Below are 24,551 nucleotides of genomic sequence, written 5' to 3' on the forward strand. Positions count from 1 at the left end.
TTTGTACCACCTCATCTTGTCCTCTGCAGCAGTCCCCGTGCCGGCTGCCTCTAGTTATTATCTCGTCACGTCGTTCTCATTCCCACTTCTGGTCTAATGGTTTCCTTACCATGTCAAATCTCTGTCATTACTTGAAAAAAAAATTACTCTCCATAACATTTAACCCTGCAGACTTATCTCGCCAAAACTTGTTTTTCGTTTATAACTTGCCCCCTTCCCCCCACCCCGATTTTAAAAGTTATGTTTACAGTAAAAACATGAAGGAGGAAAAGGAATCATCCAGAGTCAATATTGGAATGTCTTTCTTCAGCTAACTCATGCTCGCCTGTCAAGCTTCAACTTACCTATAGGTTTTTTAAGTCGTCCCTAATTCTTTCCCCTCCTTTTGTATGCTTTCTATGTAGCCTGTAGGCATGTATTTTATCCTCATTGCACCCAAATCTGGGTAATAATGAAATGCGTACTTATTTGATCGACACCTTGCTAGAATGTAAGCTAGAGACAGAAAATGTCTGCTCTGCTCATTGTCATACCTTAGCATCTGACACAAATGCTGTGGCAGCTCAGTTATTAAAGGAGCGAATGTTTATTCTGTCTTCCAAATTTCCTTGGTTTACACCTTCAGTTACACTGGGTCCTGTCCTGGAGGGTAGGGCCATCTTTGTGGGGCTGTGTCAGAGATGTCAGGAAAATGACACCTCGGCTTTGAGCAGCTCTAGCTCTCGGACTTTTTCCAGCAGGAGGTTAAGGAGTTGGAGTAGACAGAGGTTTTCAAACTGGCCTGTAGACCCCTTTCCAGGGCTGCCTAACTGAAACGTCACTTTAGAGGTTATTGACTTGAAGATTTTTAAGCTCTCGAATTTCGGACTCTGAGACAGACTAAGAGCCTATCCTCACAGAGAGGTCAAATTCTGCTGAAAACTGATTTTTTTTTTCTTGTCAGCCCCTAAGTATGAAGGTGGCCCTCTACTGCACATCTGCTGAATGGATACTGACTGCAGGTAAGGTGCAGATGCGGGCATGAGACAAAGCCCTTGTTTTTAGGCTGCTCTGTCCAGTGTGGGCAGCCAGCAGCCTCCAGTCAATGAAAGGCAGTTGGTCCAAACGGGTGTGCTGAAAGGATGAGGCCCACGCTGGATTTTGACGACTTAGAACAAGAATGTAAAATGTCTCACTGTTACATCAATCAAATATGGAAACATTTTGGATGCTAGGTTAAGGTGGCTGTATTATTAACGTAATCTGTTCCTTTTTAATATGGTTTAATATAATTTATAGTTCTTAGATACTATTTAATGTTTTTATTTAACTAGTCTTAACTTGATTTTTACTTATAGATGGTTACCATTTAATACGGTCATTGGATAATATTTAATGGTTTAATACTTAATATGGTTACCAGAAAGCTTTAAATTACCTATGTACCTCACATTGTGTATTTTCATTTGACAGCAGTGTTTGTAATTTAATGTGATAGTACTTAAACTTTTGTGAACTTACCTATCCTTTACTCTCAGTTGTAATCCCTGTCCAGCAGAATCACTTGCAGGCTTCCAAGAAATGGCAAGATCACCAGCTCTACCCACCCAACACCTCCTGAGGCAGAGCCTGCGTCTTAAGCAGATTCCCAGGCGATCTCTGTGCCCGTGAAGGTTTGAGAGGCTCCGATCTTGATCGCAGTAACAGGAGTCTTACTACCCTGTCCTACTTTTGCTTCTCTAATCCTGCCGGGTCAGGGATCAACCTGAGGGGCCTGGATCCTCGTAAGAGTGGGAAGTCTATTGATGGACCCTAGGAATCTGTAAAATACTGAAACTTTGTGCGTGCGTATTTTTCATGAAAGTGTCTGTTGTTTTTATTTTCATCAGTAAAGCAGTGGTTATGGAAGGATGGCCCCATCAGCAACACTGGGGAACTTGTAAGCAATGAACACGCTGGGGGTGGGACCCAGCAATGTTTTAACAAGCTCTCTTGTGAGCCTGATGAGCCGGAGGCGAAGGTGAAGAGGGTCAAGTCGCTTGCTGCCTCATGGTCTGGCCAGGAGGGTGACGCTGGCCTGAATGGAGACTGGCATCATGTGAGTTGGTTGGAGAGGTGGAATGACACAGGGTGAGATGAGGGATTCGATTCTACATGTACTGAAATGGAGGATATGGCCTGATTTTTCAAATGTTCATAGAAAATCATTCAATCTGTATGTTTGGCCTAGCATAAGGGTTAAGGAAGGGCTTTGTAGTCAAACAAACCTGAATTTTTTGAGACCTGGTAAAAGTAAATTCAACTTAAATAAATGTTTATTTTTCACACACTGATTTTATATAAATAGTCACCAGTGAGTGGCGAGCCCACAGTATATGATCACCATGTGATACAATTGTGTTTGTTTTGGTCTGGAGAATGGACTCAATCAATGTATTAAAGCCAGTTTTTTTTAAATACATTTATTAACCAATGTTAACACATTAAATGAATCTATATATTGCTAGTCAGAGCAGCTTACAAAATGCCAGAATGCATCATAGAACTGGACAGCCACAATGAATAATTACAATGTGCAGAGTGGCTAAGCTCAACACCTTGATATAGTTTTATGATTTGCAGAAAAATTTAATAATAGTTCCTAAAACAATCAATTGTAATTTTACCTAAAACTTTTACAAAACCAGGCCACAATCTTTTTTTAATTTGTTTTTTTTTTTTTTTTTAACACACAGTTTTCACGCTGTAGTAACTTGGAAATGTGCAACCGTGTCAACGGAGACAAAAAGCCAAAGTAACACGAATCTTACTTTCATGCAGCTATTGGTAAATAGTACACACTCTGGAATGATTTTACACCAAAAATAGTTCCACAATAACTTGTTCTCATAGGGGTGGATCGAAGTTTTAAAACTTGAAAAACAATCAGAGAAAGTAAGTGTTCCTGGTTACAACGTCTTGATCCGACCACAGCACTGTGGCAACACCGACTAATCGCATGGCAGCAAGGAGGGACGAGAATGCCAGCTCCCTGCACAGTTCAGGGATGGTGTTTGAAAGGGGGCTACCAGGCAGGTCCTACAAGCCTTTGGGCACCACTGGGCAGCAGCTTGTCGATTAACTCGTGTCACCACCACCTGCAACAGCCTCAGAACTGGAGGACGATTTCACAGAAGACTTAGTTACATTTTCATCTTTAGAGTGACCCTGACAAACCTGGAGAAAACTTTTTAAAAGGTTTTTCCCCTGATTCTTTCACTTCCATTGTGTGTAATTGCTTTAATAAATATCAAAGGTCTAAATAAATATTTACAAATTATTTCTCTAACCTTAAAAAATAACTAAATGATAAATGGGAATTTGACTTGGTCTAAGATCAGTATTTGAAAAAACATAAATTGTGAGTTTTTTTTTAAAAAAAGTAATTTAAGTTTTCCTGGCTGTATTTTATATATCTATGTATAAAAAAAATCATTATTCAACTATCGATCCATTCCTATTGGTAATGCTTCTTAATCCAGACATTCCGCAAAATACAGACTTTTTACAAATCACGGCATTTTTAATACAAGAAAATTAACATGCATTATTCTTCATTCTGTGTACAGTGATGGAGTTCATTAGTAGGCAATGATCCATTACTACAAACATAACGGCTTCTGTGAAACTTAAGTGCTTTCTTTCCTTTCAGTATTAACTTACAATATAAGAGGTGACACCAGATAACAGGCCATCAGATGATATCTGGGGAGGGAAGGGATGCCTTAAAGAAATTTGTAGGCCTCATCTATAATTTCATGTATGGATAAAGGTAGTTTTTGGCTTTTTTATTTTATTTTTGTTGTTTATTTTGTTACAAGCACTCATGTTAGGACAAAGATGAAATGTGCAAACTTTAAAATTTAAATATTCATTTTCTCTAAGATCCAGCTCAGTAAAAGATTACCCCAGTTCCCTGCAATTTTAAACTACAAGATCAAAGCTAATAATTTGTTATAAAAGTTATATATTGAAAAGAAATAATGAAAAACACAATTGGGAAATATTTAAGAAAAAATATGCAGGACTAGCACCTGCTGTGTCAACCCTGTTCCCTAAATTCAATCATATACCCACTGGCATAACCAATAGATAATGCCTTTAAACAGTAAATTAAGCTGAACAAAACCAGCTCAACAAGGTTAAGAGATAAACGTCACATCAAGGTAGTATGTTTCAGTTCTGAAGCAGTTCTGCAGTTCTTACATTCAGATCTATTTTAAATGTTTCTTTGTTAAACTCACTTGTATTCACCTGTTGTTTTTTTAAAGATCTGTTGTTTAAAGGTTAAAATCTCTGTAAAACCTAAAAATGTTTTAAAATTTGCTGAAAATGCAACAAACTCTCAATTAAAATTTATTTAAAATAATACCCTCCACTGATGTTACTTTTACCCCCTGAAAAACTCCAGAGGAGCATTAACAAAAGATTTAAACTACTGTGCAAAATTTCTTCACGAAAAGTGTTTAAAGGCTGGTGCAAAATGGGAAGCAAATTCTAAACAATTTTGGCTTCTTGGAAACAAAAACCGCTGTGTCTGAGAAGAATAATCGTCAGTGATTCACCAGGAGGAACTAGCCTTCATCTTTTCCGGCGACAGGTGCGCTTGTGTTCTGCGTGCCAGTGCTCCTGCTGACACTTGATTGAGCAGTAGGATGTGTTCCAGCAGCAGTGGTACATGGCCTCCTCCTCACAGTTGTAGCACTACAGATGAGAAACCATGACCAGTAGGTAAACGTGGGATGAAGTGCAAAGGAAATGGTGGTTATAACTGTAGACATCTGAAATTGCTTTTAAAGATCTTTCCGGCTCAACCTTAAACTAGGATCACCAGAAACATCATAATGTTTTCTGTACCGAGCAGGATGGCAGGAGCCAACAGGAAGACTGAGGCTCAGCATGTAGTCTCGTGGCTGCAAACCCGAGCTTACCTGGCACCACATCGACCTTTTCCATTTCTACTAGGTCATCCCCATCAGCACACAAAAGGTCTTGAAATTCCGGAAAGATGACAGAACAGAAGCACCAGGAATCTACCTACCCGCCTGGACAACAGCTACGCTGAGAAATCCATCTAAAGTAACTGCTTTGGAACTCTGAAGTGTATTGAAGGTTTGAACAATATAGTTAATTTTGAGCACAGTAACACAGCTACCCTCTCCTACCCTTACCCAGGGTAGGTAAAAAGATTCTGTCCTGCTGCTTGCTGCTTCTGATCACAGAAATGGGCTGCTACCATTGCTGAACCTCCCCTCACTGTTACAAGCCCCTTCTCCTCCAGCTGAAGTAACTTCCGGAGGAGTTAAAGGGCCACTGCCCTTAGAGTCTGCCTTTGGCAAAGCCGGATATTCAAAATCAACTGCATATGTGGGGAAAAGCAGAAAGTGAATGTGCACTCCCAAGGAAAGGCTCAGAAAAGACCAATGAAGACATTTAGTTTATACTCAAGGTGATCCCTGGCACAGAAATAGCCTATAACAATCAAAGAAACAAAAACAGCAAACTCTGAAAAGGGGGAGAAAATGAGTGCCAGTTACCATATTAGATTCAAATGCTGTGTTCAACAAAAAATCATAAGGTATACAAAGAAGCAGGAAAGTATGACCAGTCAAAAGAAAAAAAATCAATAGAAACTGTCCATGAAAGAGACCTACTGGCAGATATATCAGACAAAGACTTTAAAATAATTATTAAAGAAACTCAAAGAACTAAAGGAAGGTGTAGAGGGAGTCAAGAAAACAATCTGTAAACAAAATGGAAATATTTGAAGAGATCAAAAAACCAAAAAGAAAACTTGGAGCTGAAAAGTCCATTAACTAAAGTGAAAAATTAACTGGAGGGATGCAAAGGCAGATTTGAGCAGACTGAAGACAGGACAATGGAATTACCAAGTCAGGGGGAAAGACTGAGGAAACATAAACAGAGCCTAGAAAGACCTGTGGGACACCATCCAATGACTAAGATGAGCACCATGGGAAGTCCAGAAGGAGGAGAGAGAGAAAGAGCAGAGCAGAGAGAATATTTGGGAAGTTTTCAGCCATTATTCCTGCAATGTGATGAAAGATATGAATACAAATATTCAAGAAGCTCAATGAACTCTCAGTCAGATAAACTCAAAGAAAGCCATACTAAGATGTGTTATAATCAAACTTTTGAGAATCATGAAAGCAAGGAAGAGGGGAACTGTCATATACAAAATGTCATCAATATATCATCAGCAGATTTCCCATCAGAAACTCTGGAGGCCAGAAGACCTGATTTTGTCAAAGTGCTAAAAAAATAAAGGGGAACACAAACAAACCTCTTAATGGAGAAGCCTATATTCAGCAAAATAATCCTTCAAAGGGGGAAGACATTTTTAAAATCCCAGAAAAACTAAAGCTGAGGTAGTTCAAAACCACTAGACCTGCCTGCAAGAAATGCTCAGGGAATCCTGCAGGTGAAATGGAAGGACTGAGACAGTAACCTGAAGCCCTTAATAAAAGTAAATGCATGAGCACTCATCAAAAGCCAGAATTACAGCAAAAGTGGCTTGCAACCGTACTTTTGTTTTCTACATGATTTAAGAAGAAAGTTATTAGTGTAAAAGCTATACTGTAAATTAGTTTGTAACCCCAAAGCTTTCTTCTATATAAATTAAGAGACTGGTGCAATTAAAAGAATGTTTATGTTTCTGGGAACACAATGTGTCACAATATAATTTTGTGACATCAGCAGTCAAAAGGGGTGGGGACAGGAGCAGAGATTTTGTTACTAAACTGCTAAAGAATATAAAGAAAAGAAAAGAACTTAAACTTCCACTATAAAAATCAACTAAACACAAAAGACAAGAATGCAGGAAATGAGGGACAAACAAGTTGTGAGGCATACAGAAACCAAATACCACAATGATAGTTAAGTCCATCCCTATCAGTAATTAAATGTACATACTTCAAACTCTCCAATCAAAAGACACACATTAGCAGAATGGATAAAACACATGATCCAAGTATATGCTCTCTGCAAGAGACTCAGTTAAGATGTAAAGACACAAATCGATTGAAAGTGAAAGACGGGGAAAAGATATTTCATGTAAATTGAAACCAAAGAAGAGCAAGCTAGCTATACTAATTTCAGACAAAACAGACTTTAAAGGTTAGACTTTCAAAAAAAAAAAAAAAAGGTTACAAGAGACAAAGGACACTAAATAAAAGGCAACTGCACCAAGAAGATATAACAATTATAAACATTTACACACTTGATGGCAGACCACTAAGACACAGGAAGCAGAAACAGACAGTTCTACACTAAAGACATCAAAATCCCACTCCCAATAACGGATAGAACAACCTGACAGAAAATAGGTAAGGAAACAGATCTAGCTGGTTTATCGTGTTAAGTCCTCTAACAGACATACACAGGACAGTCTACCCAACAACAAGAGTACATGGGACATTTTCTAGACAGACTATCTTTGAGCATATAAATTAAGTCTCAGTATTTTTGAAAAGGTAGATATATGAATGAAAGCCTTGCTGGGTAGAGTAAACTTGGTTGGAGGTTTTTTTCCTTTTATCACTTTGAGTCTACTGTGCCACTCCCTTCTGACCTGCAGAGTTTCTGCTGAAAAATTTGCCATTAACCTTATCAGGGCTCCGCTGTATGTTGTTTCTTTTCCCTAGCTGCTTTCAGTATTTTCTCTTTTTAATTTTGGTCAGTTTGATTAACATGTGTCTTGGGGTGTTCCTCCTTGGGTTTATTTTCTATGGTACTTGTTGTGCTTCCTGGATTTGAGTGAGTGGTTCTCTTCCCATTTAGGGAAATTTTCAGCTATCACCTCTTCAAAAATTTTTTTCTCTCTCCTTCTCTCTCTCTTCTCCTTCTGGCACCCCTATAATATGGATATTGGTGCGTTTAAGATTGTCCCAGAGTTCTCTTATAGACTTTCTTCATTTCTTTTCAATCTTTTTTCTCTTCTGTTCCACATCAGTGATTTCCACTAGTCTGTCCTCCACCTCGCTTATTGGCTCTTCTGCCTCCTGTATTCTGCTGTTGGTTGCTTCTAATGAATTTTTTATTTCAGTATTGTATTTTGCATCTCTGCTTGCTTAATCCTTAAATCTTGTATTTCTTTGCTCAGTGTTTCTTGCAATTTATCAATCTTTGCTTCCAGTTTATTTCCAATGTCTTGTATCATCTCCACTATCATCAGTCTAAAGTCTTTTTCCTGGAGGCTGATAACCTCCAGATCACGTAGGTGTTTTTCTGGGTTTTTTTCCTGCTCCCTTATCTGAGTTATAGTTCTCTACCTTTTCATTTTGTATAAGTTTTTGGTGTTCAATATCCACAAATCAATCAGTGTGATACACCACATTAACGAAGTGAAGAATAAAAACCCATATGATCCTCTCCATAGATGTGGAAAAAGCCTTTGACAAAATCCAACACCATTTCTGATAAAAACCTTTCAGAAAGTGGGCATAGAGGGAAACTATCTCAACATAATAAAGGCCGTATATGACAAACCCAGAGCTAACATCATTCTCAGTGGTGAAAAGCTGAAAGAATTCCTGCTGAGATCAGGAACAAGACAAGGATGTCTGCTCTCGCCACCACTATTCAACAGCAGTCAGAGAAGTAAAAGAGATCAAAGGAATCCAAACTGGAAAGGAAGAAGTAAAACCATCACTATTTGCAGATGACATGATACAATACCTAGAAAATCCTAAAGACACTACCAGAAAACTCATCAAGGAATTTGGTAAAGTCATAGGATACAAAATTAAAACACAGAAATAATTTCTATATACCAACAACAAAAGATCAGAAAGAGAAATTACTGAAACAATCCCATTTTATTTTAAGAATAAAATACCTAGGAATAAACCTACCTAGAGAGACAAAAGACCTGTACTCTGAAAACTATAAGACACTGATGAAAGAAATCAAAGATGACACAAACAGATGGAAAGACATACCATGCTCTTGGATTGGAAGAATCAATATTATCAAAATAATTATACTACCCAAGGGAATCTACAGATTCAATGCAGTCCCTATCAAATTACCAAGGACATTTTTCACAGAACTCGAACAAAATATCTTAAAGTTTTTTTGGAAGCACAAAAGACCCCAAATAGCCAAAGCAACCTTGAGAAAGAAAAATGGAGCTGGAGGAATCAGGCTCCCTGACTTCAGTCTATACTACAAAGCTACAGTCACCATAACCATACGGTCCTTTCACAAAAACATATAGATCAGTGGAAGAGGATAGAAAAAGCCCAGAATTAAACCCATGCACCTATGGTCAACTAATCTATGACAAAAGAGGCAAGAATATATAGTGGAGAAAAGACAGTCCCTTTGATAAGCGGTGCTGGGAAAACTGGACAGCTCCTTGTAAAAGGATGAAATTAGAACACACTCTAACACCATGCACAAAAATAAACTCAAAATGGATTGAAGACCTAAATAAGACCAGATACTATAAAACTCTTAGAGGAAAACTTATAGGCCAAACACTCTCTGACTAAACCACAGCAATATCTTCTCAGATCCACCTCCAAGAGTAATGACAATAAAAACAAAAACAAATGGGACTTAATTAAACTTAAAAGTTTCTGCACAGCAAAGGAAACCCTAAACAAAACGAAAAGATAACCCACAGAATAGGAGAAAATCTTTGCAAATGAATTGATTGACAAGGGATACATCTCCAAAATTTATAAACACCTTCTGCAGCTCAATACCAAAAAAACAAACAAAAAACAAAAAACAAACAACCCCATCAAGAAATGGGCAGAAGACATATAGATGGCCAAAAAACACATGAAAAGATGTTCAGCATCACTATTAGGGAAATATAAATCAAAACCACTCTGAGGTACCACCTTACACCAGCCAGAATGGCCATCATCAAAAAGTATATAAACAATAAATGCTGGAAAGGGTGTGGAGAATAGGGAATCTATTACACTGTTGGTGGGAATGTAAATTGGTGCAACCACTGCAGAAAATAGTACAGAGAGTCCTCAGAAAACTAAAAACAGAACTACCATTTGATCCAACAATCCCACTCCTGGGCATCTATCCAGAGAAAACCATGACTCGAAAAGATACATGTACTCCAATGTTCACTGCAGCACTATATACTATAGCCACGACATGGAAACAAACTAAATGCCATCGACAGAGGAGTGGATCAAGAAGATGTGGTCCATATACACAGTGGAATATTATTCAGCCATTAAAATGAAAGAAATAACAGAATTTGCAGCAACATGGATGGACCTAGCAATTATCATGCCTAAGTGAAGTTAGTCAGACAGTGAGACACCAACTTCATATGCTATCAATTACACGTGGAATCTAAAAAAAGGACACAATGTACTTCTTTGCAGAACAGATACTGACTTACAGACTTTGAAAAACTTATGGTTTCCAAAGGAGACAGTATTGGGGGTGGGGGATGCCCTGGGGGTTTGGGATGGAAATGCTACAAAATTGGGTTGTGATGATCATTGTGCAGCAATAAATGTAATAAAATTCATTGAATGATAAAAAAGGCAGATATTATTTTAAGTGACAATAGGATAAAATAAAAACAAAAGCAAAACTGGAAAATTCACAAACATGTAGAAATAAAGAAATACAATTTTTTTTTTTTTTTGTCTTTTTGCCATATCTTGGGCCGCTCCTGCGGCATATGGAGATTCCCAGGCTAGGGGTCCAATCGGAGCTGTAGCCGCCAGAGCCACAGCAACGCTGGATCCGAGCCGCGTCTGCAACCTACACCACAGCTCACGGCAACGCCGGATCGTTAACCCACTGAGCAAGGGCAGGGACCGAACCCTCAACCTCATGGTTCCTAGTCGGATTCGCCAACCACTGCGCCACGACGGGAACTCCAAGAAATACAATTTTAAACATTCAGTGGATCAAAGAAGAAATTACTTAGAGATCAACAGAAACAAAAGAGCATACTAAAACTTAGAGGATGCAGTGAGGCAGTGCTCAGAGGTAAATTTATAGCTACAAACAGCTACTGTAAGAAAAGAAAGACCTCAAATCACTAAGCACCAAGTCCACCTTTTTTTTTTTTTTCCTTTTCTTTTTTTAGGGCTGCACCCACAGCACATGGAAAGTTCCCAGGCTAGGGGTCAAATCAGACCTATATATAGCTGCAGGGCTACACCTCAGCCACAGCCACATCAGATCTGAGCCTCATCTGCAGCCTACACCACAGCCCACGGCAACGCTGGATCCTTAACCTGCTAGCTAGTCCAGGGATCAAACCCGCAATCTCTCATAGTTCCTAGTCGGATTCATTTCTGCTGAGCCACTATGGGAATTCCTGCAAAAAGTCCACCTTAAGGAGTTAGTACAAAAAAAAAAAAAAAAAGAAAGAAAGAAAAGAAAAAGGCAAACTAAAGCCAAAGCTAGCAGAAGGAAGGGAAAAAACAACGATTAGAGCAGAGATAAACAAAACAGAACAGGAAAACAGTAAGGAAAAATCAATGAAACCAAAACTTGGTTCTTAGAAAAGATCAACAAAATTGACAAACTTTTAGCCAGATGGACTATAAAAAAAAGAGAAAGAACTTAAATTACTAAGTATGAAGTGAAGTGGGGACCTTACTATTGATTCTACAAAAATAAAAAAGGGTTGTAACAATGCACTATTAAAAATTATACATAACACACGGGATAACCTAGATGAAATGGACAAATTCCTAGAAACCCAAAACCTGCCAAAGTCTTCAAGACTAAATCGTGAAGAAACAAAATTTGAATAGACCTATTACTAATGAGATTGAAATATTAATCAAAAATCTCCTAGTAAAAAAAGCCCTGGACCTGATGAATCCTCTAGTGAATTCTATCAAACATTTAAAGAAGAACTAATGTCAACCCCTCTCATACGTTTCCCTAAATTGCTAGAGGGAACCGTTCCTAACCCATTCTATGCTCCAGCATAATCCTGATACCAAGCCAGACAAAGATACTACAAGAAAAGAAAAGTATAGATCAATGTGTCCTGTGGCCAATGGGATAAAATCTGCCACAAAATAAAAAGATTATATAGCAAGACCATGTGGGATATAGTCTTGCGATGCAAGGATAATTCATTCAACATAATAAGAATCCATCAAGGCACTATACGCCATGTCAACATCCTGAAGGAAACAAAAATGATCAAGTCAATGCAGAAAAAGCAACGGACAAAATTCAACATCCTTTCGAAATAAAAATACTCAACAAACACGAGTAGAAGGAAACTACCTCCACATGATAAAAGCCACATAAGAAAAACCCACAGCAAACCCAAACCTTCCTCAAAGATCAGGAACAAGGAGGGATGCCCACTTTCACCATTTCTATTCAGCGTAGCCCTGGGAGTCCTAGACAGAGCAATTAGACAAACAAGAAATAAAAGGAATGCAGATGCTAAAGGAGTGGTAAGTGGTAGAATACAAAGTCTATGTACTAAAATCTGTTCCTTTTTTCGTGTATGGAAACGCAACTATCTCAAAAGCAAATTATGAAAACAATTCTATTTAAAGAACAAAATACTTATAATTTAAGCAAGAAGGTGAAAGACGTGTACCCTGAGAATTGAAAGAAATTAACAAAAACATAAATAAACAGAAACACATGCCATGTTCATGGGTTGCGAGACTTAACACTACTAAAACGTCAGCACTACTGAAAGCGGTCTCCGTGGTCAGTGCAACCCTATCAACACTCCAAGGGCGTTTTCGGTATGAAGAGAAAAACCCATCCAATCTTCACGTGGAATCTCAAGGGACCCCAAGTTGCCAAAACAACCTCGAAAAACAGAAATGCATCTGGAGGGATTACATATCCTGATTTCAATACTTAGCACAAAACTGTATTAATCTAACCTGTGAGGTTCTGGCGTACAGACAGGCCAGTGGAACAGAACAGAGGACACAGAGATAAACATATATGGTGAAATGATTTTTGATGAGGGTGCCAAGACCACGTAATGGGGGGTGGACAGTCTTTTTAACAAAAGGTGCTAGAAAATCTGGATATTTACATACAGAAGAATGAAGCCGGATCCTTACCTAACACCATCTACAAAATTAACTCAAAATGAATCAAGGACATAACTGCAACATCTGAGACAATAAAACTCTTAGAAGAAAACCAGAGAACAAAAACTTCATGACACTGGATTTGGCAATTAATTTTTGATATGACACCAAAGGCACAGTCTATGAAAATTATCCACAGAGTAAAAAAGCAACCCACAGAATGGGAGAAAATATTTGCAAATCATGTATCTCATAAGGGTTTAATATCTAGAATATGGAGAACTCCCAAAACTCAACTCAGAAATGGGCAAAGGACCTGGAGAGACATTTACTGAGTAACATATAGGACTGCCAATAATCACATGAAAAGATGCTCAACATCACCAATCATTAGGGAAATGCAAATCAAAACTGCAATGAGATACCACCTCACACCCACCTGCATGGCTATTATCAAAACAAAAGCCACAAGAGTTGGTGAGCCCTGGTGCACTATTAGTGGGAATGTAAAATGGTACAGCTGCTGTGGAAAGCAGTTGGTGGGTCCTCAAAAAATTCAAAATAGAACTAACACAGGATGCAACAGTACCGCTTCTGGGCAAATATCCAAAACAACTGAAAGCAGGGTCTTAAAGAGATGTATCTGTACACCCATGTTTGCAGCAGCTAAACCACGAAAGTAACCCAAGCAAAACATGGTATATACAGCCATGGAGTACTAGTACGCCTTATGGAGGAAAATGCTGTAATACACTGCAACGTGGGCGAAACCCATTATCCTAAGTGAAATCAGCCAGTTGTAAAAGGGCAAATGCTGTCTGAACCACTGAGAGAGAAAGAGAGGAGGGGAGACTGAGAGAGACTGCTTCATAAGGAAAGGGTTTCAGTTTTACAAGGTGAAAGGCATTAGGGGAGCAGGTGGTGTTGATGCTCCAGAAATGAGTGTATTTAATACCAATGAGCTGTATATGCAATGATCAGGACAGTGCATTTATTTTACCACATTTTTAAACAAAGCTCTTTACCTCACGTCTCTTTCCACCTACCACTTCTGTTTCTCTGCTTCTCTTCACAAACATCTTGAAAGAATTACCTAAACTTGCTGTTTCTGATTATTCTCTTCCCTTTCTTAATCCCATTGCAGGCTTTCACCTGTGCCTTGCTGCTGACTATGTTATTATCAAGGTCACTTATGGCCCCAAACCAGTGGTTAGTTTGCAGCCTTCCTCTTATTTGGCAAAGGTGGCAAAGTTCTGACTGTCACAACTTGGGGGTAGGGAGCTGGGAGCAGAGGCTGCGACAATGCTGAGCATCCTAAATGTACAGCATATCCCTCCCCAGCCTTTCAGTCCAAACTCAATAGTATTGAGGTTGAAAAAAATCTGATCTAAAAAAGAGGAAGAATTCACTTAACTTGGACTGTCTGGACATGGGAGAAGAAAACAGTGAAAAGATAAAAATGAAGGTTCCAAGCTGAATGGCTAAGAGCGGTGGTATCATAAAGAAACCCACAGTGAGGATGACCAGGCAACAGCAAGGAAGATGGGACTGAATTCTGGATACAGACACTTGAAAATGGATTTCTACAGATGTCTAAGATCTGTCGACAGAGAGACCTAGAGATGCAGGTGTAGATGGTTGATGAGGACAGGACCTGAGGGGATCGCGGACATTTGGAACCTAAAATTCTACCTTCCAACTGCATATTCTATGCTTTCTTATCTATTAAAGTTACTCTTTTATATTTATGATTGTATTATGTCAGCAATTGCAACTTCGGTAAAGTTACTACTTTAAATGTGTGGACAGCGTGTTTTAGTTTTGGAAATAGCTGGAATGAGTCAGATTTGTGTTTGAATCTTGCAGCTGTGCTAACTAATCATGTGAGTTCAGACCAAGTTTATTTACCTTCTTACTTTCCTCGTCTGTACTACCTTAGGCAGCACTATCTTTTCCATTACGCATTCATTTTGCTTTTCTCCTTTGTCTCGTGGATACATTTAAAGGATGCATCTATGTTTCTCTTGACTGTGTGCCGTCTTAACATCCATTTTTTGGGCTTCTGACATGCCTACATACTCTCTTGTCCTACAATGCTGGGCTATTCTTTACACAATAATAATGTAAGATTTAATTATAATACAAGAATAATTCTACAACTTCTGCCAATCTAACAGAAATGAGTAGGAGCAGAAGCGGCTTAGGAGGGTGAGGCCCAGCTCTACCAGTCATGTTTCCAGTCACTCTGTTTAATCTCACGAGCCTCTCGGATTCCTCATCTTAAAATATGGGTATAAGTCAAAGCAGTATGTTTTTTGCTTTGTTTTGTTTTGTTTTTTGTCTTTTTAGGGCCACACCCGTGGCATCTGGAGGTTCCCAGGCTATGGGTCTATTTGGAGCTGTAGCTGGCAGCCTACACCACAGCCACAGCAACGCCAGACCCTTAACCCACTGAGTGAAGCCAGGGATCAAACAGCAACATCATGGTTCCTAGTTGGATTTGTTTCTGCTGCATCATGATGGGAACTCCAAAGCAGTATGGTTTGATATAAAAACAAACACATAAGATTAATGGAATAGAAAGCCCAGAAATAAACTCATGCAAATATAGTCAATTAATTTACAGTAAAGAGCCAAGAGTATACAATGGGGAAGGATGGTCTGTTCAAAGAGTGGTTTGGGGAAAACTTGGGAAGTAACATGCAAAAGAAAAGTGGCTACTGTCTTACGGCATACACGAAAATCAACAAAAGTGGATTAAAGGCTTGAATGTAAGACCTGAAACCATAATACTTCTGGAAGTAAACACAGGGGGTGAGCGCCAAGACACAGATCTTGGCGATGATTTGTTGTTGTTGTTGTTTTGGCTGGGCCTATAGAATGTTACTGGGCCAGGGATCGAACCCATGCCACAGCAGTGACAACACTGGATCCTTAACCCACTGAGCCACCAGGGAGATCCTTTGTTGTTATATGACAACAAAAGCAAGGGCAACAAAAATGAAACTAAACAAGCGGGACTTCATCAAACTCATTTCTTTTCTGCATAGCAAAGAAAACCATCAACAAAATAAAAACGCACTCTATGGTTCCACTGGGAAAAATATTTGCAAACCACACATCCATTAAGGGGTTAATATCCAAAATATATAAGAACTCACACAACTCAATAGGAAAAAACCAAGTAACCTAATTAAAAAATAGGCAAAGGACTTGAGTAGGTGATTTTCCAAAGAAGACATACAAATAGCCAACACACAGCTCAGCATCTGCGGTCATTAGAGAAACGCAAATTAAAGTCAGCAGTGTATCACCTCCCATCTGTTTGGAATGGCCAGCTTCAAAAAGACAAGTGTTGGTGACAATGTAGAGAAAAGAGAACACTTGTCCCCTTCTGGCAGGAATGTCAACTGGTGCAGCCACTACGGAAAACACTATAGAGATTCCTCAAAAAAATTAAAAACAGAACTACCATACGACCCAGCAATTCCCTTCTGGGTATTTACCCAAAAGAAATGAAAACAGGCTATTGGAAAGACAGCTGTGCTCCCACGTTCACTGGGGCATATCCACAATACACGACCTACATGTTCATCGATGAGTGAATGGATTTAGAGATGTTGCGTGTGTGTGTGTGTGTGTGTGTGTGTGTCATGAGAAGGAAGGAAATCCTGCCATTTGTGACAACATGGATGGATGGACCTTGAGGATATTATGCTAAGTGCAGTAAGTCAAAAGTCAAAATATGGAATGTATACATGTATGTGTAACTGGGTCACCATGCTGTACAGTAGAAAAAAAATTGTACTGGGGAAATAACGAAAAAATTAATTACAAAAAAACCCAAATATGACAGTATCATTTATATGTAGAATCAAATAGCTATAATAATAATACCAACTTCAGCTATTTCACAAATGGCAATATGTTATAAAAACAGTTAAATAGCTCTTTATCATAGCCCTCTTCCCATTTCCTTGATTTGTGAGTAAACTTAGGGGGACTTCCTTTCCTGAGTCTAGTGTCTACTTTTTAGCTTTCTCTCATCTCCCCATGAGGACAGAATTATAGACTTTGTGTTAGGTCTTTCTGCACATTATTATCTGCAACACACCTTCATTCCCACCTAGTGATACTTATATTCCATTATTCATCTGTCTTTCCTAAGTTATCTTCATATAGTCTTCTAAATTACATCTAAGTTTCTCTTTTCCTTTTTGTAAAATCTTTATAGAAAATTTTATAATGTTTATTTCCCTCATGAAACATTTATACGTATTTAAAGACCTTTTCAGAATGTAATTTGGATCAAATGAAGAATCACAAAGCTCATATGGTAACTCATTAGAATTAAAACCAAGTTATGAGCTTTGGGGAACAAAACGCCCCCTGCCAATGAACTGACATCGGTGGAGAATCTTCACGCTCAGAAGCTGCCAATCCAGATGGAAGACGAGAGCCACAAACAGGACATATAAAAAAATGAACTATTTGTCAGTTTCTAAGTGAAGTTGGAGCCCTGTGAGATGTTACTACTATAAAGTAAAAGTAATCAATTTCCTTAACAGAATCTAATGTTTAAATGTTAAGTACAGTAAAATCCGAAAATCTTTAGTTTGCTATTATGATACTTGTATCTATAACTTTACAAAGTAGAAATTACCTATCAGGAGTTACTAGCAAAAGTTAGGGCTGGCCAACTTGGCAAAATAAAATATTTGCACAGATGGAAAAGTCATATAAAATAGCTGTAATAAACGTTATGTCCCAAAGGATCACAATTAAACTAAAGCTGACAATGCTGCCTGAGATCTTCTGCCAAGAATAATTTTTGCATATGCCATATATATCTTCCTAAGTTAATTTTCATCGTACCTATGGTACTTTTTCAGAAACAAGAGTCTAAGAAAATGGTGGTATTTACCCACTGCTTCTTCTTGGTCTGAGAAATTAGCTGTTTGTGCTGTGTTGCTAACTTCTTGATTTCTTCTACAAACTCTTCTTTACATTTCTCCTTCACTTGCTTACACTTTCTGTCCATCTCACCCTGCATATTGGCTACAGCTTTATTTACAGCTTGTCTTTTTTCTTCTTCCATTTCAGAACGCAGCTGAAATGAGAAAAAGTTAATCCAGAATATGTCAGCTCATAAATTACAGAGACCATGAAGCCAAACTTTAATCCATTGTTTCTACTTAAGTGGTGTACCTCTTCCCTCTGTTTCATTAAGGGCTATAAAATATTTAGGTGAATTATAAAAAGATATTTTGTTATATCCCGGGTTGGTGCCTTAAGGGACAGAGCTGCACCACGACAGGAAAGCTCTTCACCCCTCTCCCCGGGGTCAAAGGCACACTGCCCGAGGGGCTGCAGTACCTTTTCTAGAGCTTCTCGTACAACCCTTTCCGTTTCTCGCTTGTGGTCAGACTTCATCCGGTCTTTAAAGTCATTGAAGATTTTGGTGTACTTGTCGTGGCACAGGCTCTGACACACTCCGTCACTGGTGGTCTGGGTGCTTCGGTGCAGCATTCTTGGAGAAGAGGCACTTAACTTCTTGGTCTGAGTTGATACGGAAACTTTTTCGATTGGCTGAGGCATCGTGGGGATCTCCTGGCTGGAACTTACTGCTTCAGTTTCAGGCTCTGGTTCCTAGAGGAAGAGAAAAGTGCTATAGAAGTCACCAGTTCAGGAGTAAGTCTTATCAAGAGAAAAATGGGATGATACAGATAAATATCCAAAAATAAACTGCTGTTTAAAAACCATGTAAGAAAATGGAAAATTGTTTTGTGTATTTTACCACAATTAAAAACAAACAAACACATGCAAGTAGTGGGTACAGTAATTCTAAACAAGAATTTTCTTTACAAGTCCATTACATATTAACACCGTGGTTTTTCCTTGTAAAATAGACTAAACAAAGAGTTTTATCATATGAAATTATCAATTTGCAGTCATTTTAAAGAAGTTTTATTGCAGTATAGTCGATTTACAAAGTTGTGATAATTCCTGCTGCACAACAAAGTGATTCATTATACACATGCACACACATGGACCCTCTTTCAGATGCTTTTCCCACACAGCTTATCACAGGACACTGCACAGCGTTCTCCGTGCTCTACAGCAGGACCGGCCAATCCTCCACACACCTCTTCTCCGAACTAGATTCATTAACAATTATCCTAAACCACTTCTCACTGAAGATGTGTTTGGATGATACACATATAATAAACACCTAGTTTTAAAATAGGCACAGATTATATACTTATAAAAGGCTGGGCTTAGGCATAGCTTCCTCCAGTTTTTAAATGTGGGCCTAATTGATTCTGGATAAATGCTATTAATAGTGGTATGAGAAAACATCAGAGTTCCAAGAAATGCAAAGAGCCTCTCACTTCGCCAGATGGGGTCAGTGCCACTTAACGGACAGAGAGACTCTACTGACAGGACAGAGGGAGGCTGGTCCAACTTGGCTGTTACTGTTTGACGCGTGCTTTTTGCAAGTACCTGTCAGGAGCACTGCCTTGATCACAACCATGAAAATATTCCGTTTCAACTGCCCCGTGGACACTATAAGGCGGGCAACTTACTTCTTTTTTGGGCTCCACACTTTGATTGCGTCGGCCTTTCTTTGCTCTCGGTTCTTGAGTGACCTTTAGCTGTGGGCACCATAAAAGTAACAGCATGTTACTGCAGACACCACGAAACACTTCCCTGCTGAGAGTACTAGTCACGGACCCACGGGCAGGTGCGCACTGGTTCACTGCCACGGCAGCTCTTTCTAGACCACGTGGTTGGCAGCCCCTGGATGATTCTCCCGGCCAAGAGCCTGCAAGCACGAATGTGCTGCGGTGCCGGTCGGGGTGGTGGTGGCCACGTGTTTACTGCAGAGCGCTTTACATGCAAGGAAGACCCCGCTCACCCCCGCGAGGCGAGCGAGGTGCACACTGACAGTGGTAGCCGGCACTTCTCACTGGAACCCTCACCTGCTCATTACTGGTGGAGGAGATACTGGATTCTGCCTCCTCCTCCCCTCGGTCCTCGTTCTTAGACTTCCAAAACCTCCCTTCACGGAGGAAACGCTGATGCAGTTCCAGCTCATCACAAGCCTTTTTCCAACCCATACTGCGCTTAACATGCAGCCGGTGAACGTTGACTGTGATGTCCTGTATGTTTTCAGAAGGAATCCAGGCCCTGCGAACAACAGTGAAAGGGGTGGTAGAAACTTCCAAAAGACAGAAACTCGGCCGTTGTAAAGCACCATGTCCCTGAGTAAAGCCTCTGACCAAGCAGAAAACAGGTGAGGTAACTTGCTTTTCATGGTCACCAGAGCAAAGTTCTCAGACATGGAGTGATTCACAAGTCCTTTTTAAAATGTTCAATATTTCATTGTTTTGATTACTCTGTTATTCAAAATCTAGCTATGTGCACAGCAGAACTACAGAATCATTTGAAAACACCCAGAAATTTTCATGAGACACTCAGATATAAAATGAGGGCATCTAACAACCATTATCTGCTATGTCATATTTATACCATGTCCCTTTTCATTGGATGACCCATGATTAACAGAGAAGCGTTTGTATCATTCAGCAACTAGGTTCTCACCTAGGAACACAAAGTTGATCTAAAACTGTATTTGGTTCCACAGGGAAGAGTGCTAGAAATTTGGACAAATTTTTCCTGGGTGCTAATCACCTGACTGGACTTAAGTAGTGTCCAACTAGAGTGTTGGACCAACCCAGCCAGGGCTCGCCATGTGCCAGCAGGAGGCACCACAAAGCACACAACAGTGTGTGGGACCTATGCCTGCTCGTGCCTTATTTGACAGCTGGAGACGTTGCCCAGACAGCAACATCTAATTAGTAGCTAGAATCTAGTGAGGGTGCCCAGTGGGTGTGCCTAGCTCACTAGGTTGGCGCCTCTACATACACTGCTGCCTGCAAGTGAGGAACAAGGGGGAAACAATGCAGGCTACAGTCAGGGTGACTCCGGGCTACTGTGGAGGGGAAGAGGCTTTCGGCCAGTTGTGGGTGGCCATGGCTTTCATTTGGGCTTGATCTTGAAAGAGGAGTAAGACTGAGACACAGAGGGAGGAGTTCCAGGTGGGAGCAACGTCACAAACGAGACAGGACACTGTAGGGATGCGGGAGCCACAGCTGGCAAGACATTTTCTAGAGCACAAGCTCTCCAGCCTGACAACCTGTTTAGGGTCTGCTGAGGGAACGGCAGCTTCTGGTATGAGCACGTAGAGGGACTGGTCCCAAATCATTTATTTGTTGAAATTTTTTTCTCCCACCTACGTGTGGAGACATGATGAGCCAGCAAAAGGATGTTTACTGCATTTCTTTATGGCGGTCTCTGCATAACAATGTGACTGTGTTAACATCACTGCACTGCACATTTACAAATGGTGGTAAAAGCATTTACATTAACAACACTTGCAGCTGATGGCCATCTCTTGTTGGTATATGATGAGTAGCTTACGTAGTTAAAATTATCTTTATAAAGTCCACTTTTCAATAAATCACGTATTCTAATGCGACAGTATCATTTTCAAGGTCTGTCCTCATCATTAACCTCAAATATCACACTGGGCACACCGTAATCAGCAAGAGCAAAGGATAAGGATTCTGGATTTACAGTAAAATTGTAGATCTTTTCTTTTCTAAAATAAAGTCCTGAGTTCAACAGTGTCAGTTACTGAAACTGTCCTGTTTAACAACCATCATCAGAAATACACCTAGAAATACCATGTTCAGAAATGACTGTCAGGTCCTCAATCAAGTTAACGTGTTGATTTATTAAATTTTTTTAATTACTCAATGAATTTATTACATTTATAGTTGTATAACGTGCTGACTTAAACACACTTTGGTGTTACAACAGACTTCACGCTGTTTCTGATGGTGAGGCCCCCGGAGCTGTGGTCACAGCAGGACCGGGCTGCTCCAGGGCTCCCGGAGGCCCAGGTGTGACAGCTGCACACGCGTTGTGATTACCTTTGGTGGTGGTGACCGAAGAAGCGGACGTCAACCTGATTGTCCTCTTTCTGCATGACTTTGGCTGGCCAGAACCCAAAACCTTTCATTTTAGCCCAAACCAGTTCATGATTAGGTATCTAGAAATAAAAGTTTATACCCTGTCATATCACTTTTAAAGTATTAAATACCAGTGTATCATTAATACTGGACTACTTGGTCAAGTACAATACCTTACCTTGAAAATATTACTTTTTAACCATAAACACAGAGAACTTACCCCCACCCCAGGAATGATTGACTTTGCCTCCAAGAAAAACACAAAAAAATCAAAATCTGCGTAAGCAGTGTGGACCTGCGTTTCACGGCAGAAGCAGTGAGAAGACTCTCGATAGCCTGTGCACTCTGGAATGAAGCCGAGGGCCACGTGAGTTCACAGTGGCAAACAGAACGCCCTAACTTTGCTTCCTGAAGTACAGTCCCACCCTGGGAGCCTGTAAGAAATGGGAGAATTTGAGGCCCTCCTCCAGACCTACCAAGTCAGAGATCCAAATTCTAAGGAGACCCCCAAGTGACCGAGGAGCACAGTAAAGTCTCAGAGCCTGGGGGGTCTCAGGCAGGCTCTTACGCTGGTGTCGGGGGTGGGGGTTGCCCCGGAACACTGACAGGCTTCTTGTTCAGCACCCTCCTTGAAATCATGCCATTTTAGGGGAAATCACACAGCTATAAATGTATATAAAGGCTTAGATTTCTTGTGAGAGAATGAGAGGAAAAGCAAATTTTTACTTTATTTATATATTAAGGATTCAATGTTTATTCCTGTTCTTAAAGTCCTCATCTTGAAGTCAGAAATAGATATAACGACCCATTGTTTTTCCCATGTTTCAGCTTTTGTACTCATTTAACACCACATATAATATAAAACAAAAAAATTCAGAAAGATTATACTCTTTAGGTAAATTGGAAAAGCTTCCTTAGAGCAGTGCCTCAGACACTTAGGTAAAAAGAAAAAGAATCTCAAAGGTTCACATACGCAGGGATAGCAGAACCAATTGTCAGGACGAGCATTTGACAAATAGAAGCAATTCTTGCAAAGCTGTAGTTCATCCAGCTGAAAAAGAAAAGCAACTATTTTAGCCTACAAAAATATACACATGCGGAGTTCCCTGGTGGCACATCAAGTTAAGGATCTGACAGTCACTGCTGTGGCACAGGTTCCACCCCTGCCCCAAGAACCTCCACAGGCCGAGTACACAGGCCCCCCCCAAAATATATACACACGCATAAAACTATATAAAGAAGATCCATGCATGGAGTTCCCGTCATGGCTTAGCAGTTAATGAACCCGACTAGCATCCATGAGGACACGTGTTCGATCCCTGGCCTTGCTCAGTGAGTTAAGGATCCGGCATAGCCGTGAGCTGTGGTGTAGGTCGCAGACGTGGCTCGGATCCCGAGTTGCTGTGGCTGTGGCGTGGGCCGGTGGCTACAGCTCCGATTCAACCCCTGGCCTGGGAACCTCCATATGCCATGGGTGCAGCCCTAAAAAGACTAAAAAGGCAAAAATAAAAAAACAGAGTAGATACATGCAAATTAACATTCTCTTTCATGTATATAGTCTTGAATTTTGTTCCTTAAGCTTAAAATTTTAATTTTCCAATGAACAATATTGGAAGAGACTGCCCCTTTCCTGTTTGAACCCCAAGGTCCCAGATTGCACTTGTAACAGAAGACAGATTCTCAGGGGGCCCAGTGCCTCTGATCTCAGTTTTCCAGCCTCACTGATGCCTTTCCACTTGAGCACACGTATTAACCTATTCATCAGAAATACCTTCCTGGTCTACTCATATAAAATATCCACTACCAATAAAAGCAGCCCTAACTTTGCCTCTTTCTCCATTTCAGTCCTGTTTTCTTTCATAACATCCTTTTATAACTTGTAAAGAAACCTATTTTGTCTGTTCTTTTCTTGAGTCTCCCTCTTTAGAACGCAGCTCCATGAGCAGGAAGCCAGCATCCTGATCCTCATTTTATTCCTCCTAACACAGCAACAGTAGACACTCAATAAACATATGTTTAATGAATAAAAAAACAAAAGTCAAATTTGAAACAGAAGTTCCTGCTGTGGCTCAGAAGGTTATAGATCCAAAGTTGTCTCTGTGAAGATGCAGATTCAATCCCTGGCCTGGCTAAGTGGGTTAAGGATCTGGCATTGCTGTGAGCTGCGGCGTAGGTCGTAGATGCAGCTCAGACCCCACGTTGCTGTGGCTGTAATTCCACCCCTGACCCAGGAACTTCCATATGCAACAGGTGCGGCTGTAAAAAGGAAAAAAAAAAAAAAGCAATAGAATCAAGAAACAGAAATTTTGGAGTTCTCATCGTGGCTGCGCGGTTAACAAACCTGACTAGCATTCATGAGGAAGCGGGTTTGATCCCTGGCCTTGCTCAGTGGGATCTAATTCCACCCCTGACCCAGGAACTTCCATATGCAACAGGTGCGGCTGTAAAAAGGAAA

General features: G+C 40.0%; 1 protein-coding gene across 46 annotated transcripts in view; it reads right to left on the minus strand.

The window, feature by feature from the left end:
- Positions 1–3,520: 3,520 nt before the first annotated feature.
- ZMYND11 (zinc finger MYND-type containing 11) overlaps positions 3,521–24,551 on the minus strand; it is a 134,815-nt gene continuing 113,784 nt past the window's right edge. For 45 of the 46 annotated variants that reach the window (XM_084980668.1, XM_084980662.1, XM_084980650.1 and 42 more), the window contains 7 exons: positions 23,070–23,147; positions 22,058–22,176; positions 20,042–20,249; positions 19,646–19,714; positions 18,435–18,707; positions 17,983–18,168; positions 3,521–4,722 (listed from right to left, as the gene is read on the minus strand). In XM_084980668.1, coding sequence (XP_084836794.1) covers positions 4,600–4,722; positions 17,983–18,168; positions 18,435–18,707; positions 19,646–19,714; positions 20,042–20,249; positions 22,058–22,176; positions 23,070–23,147 — 1,056 coding nt within the window. In that variant the 3' untranslated portion in view covers positions 3,521–4,599. Of the gene's footprint in view, positions 4,723–17,982; positions 18,169–18,434; positions 18,708–19,645; positions 19,715–20,041; positions 20,250–22,057; positions 22,177–23,069; positions 23,548–24,551 lie in introns of all 46 variants that reach the window. The other variant, XM_084980670.1, reaches the window with a different exon arrangement.

Source organism: Sus scrofa, chromosome 10 (genome assembly GCF_054392235.1).
Source record: "Sus scrofa isolate SSC_HxYL_T2T_F1_AM1 chromosome 10, Sscrofa_HxYL_maternal_Yorkshire_Landrace_v2.0, whole genome shotgun sequence".
NCBI lineage: Eukaryota > Metazoa > Chordata > Mammalia > Artiodactyla > Suidae > Sus > Sus scrofa.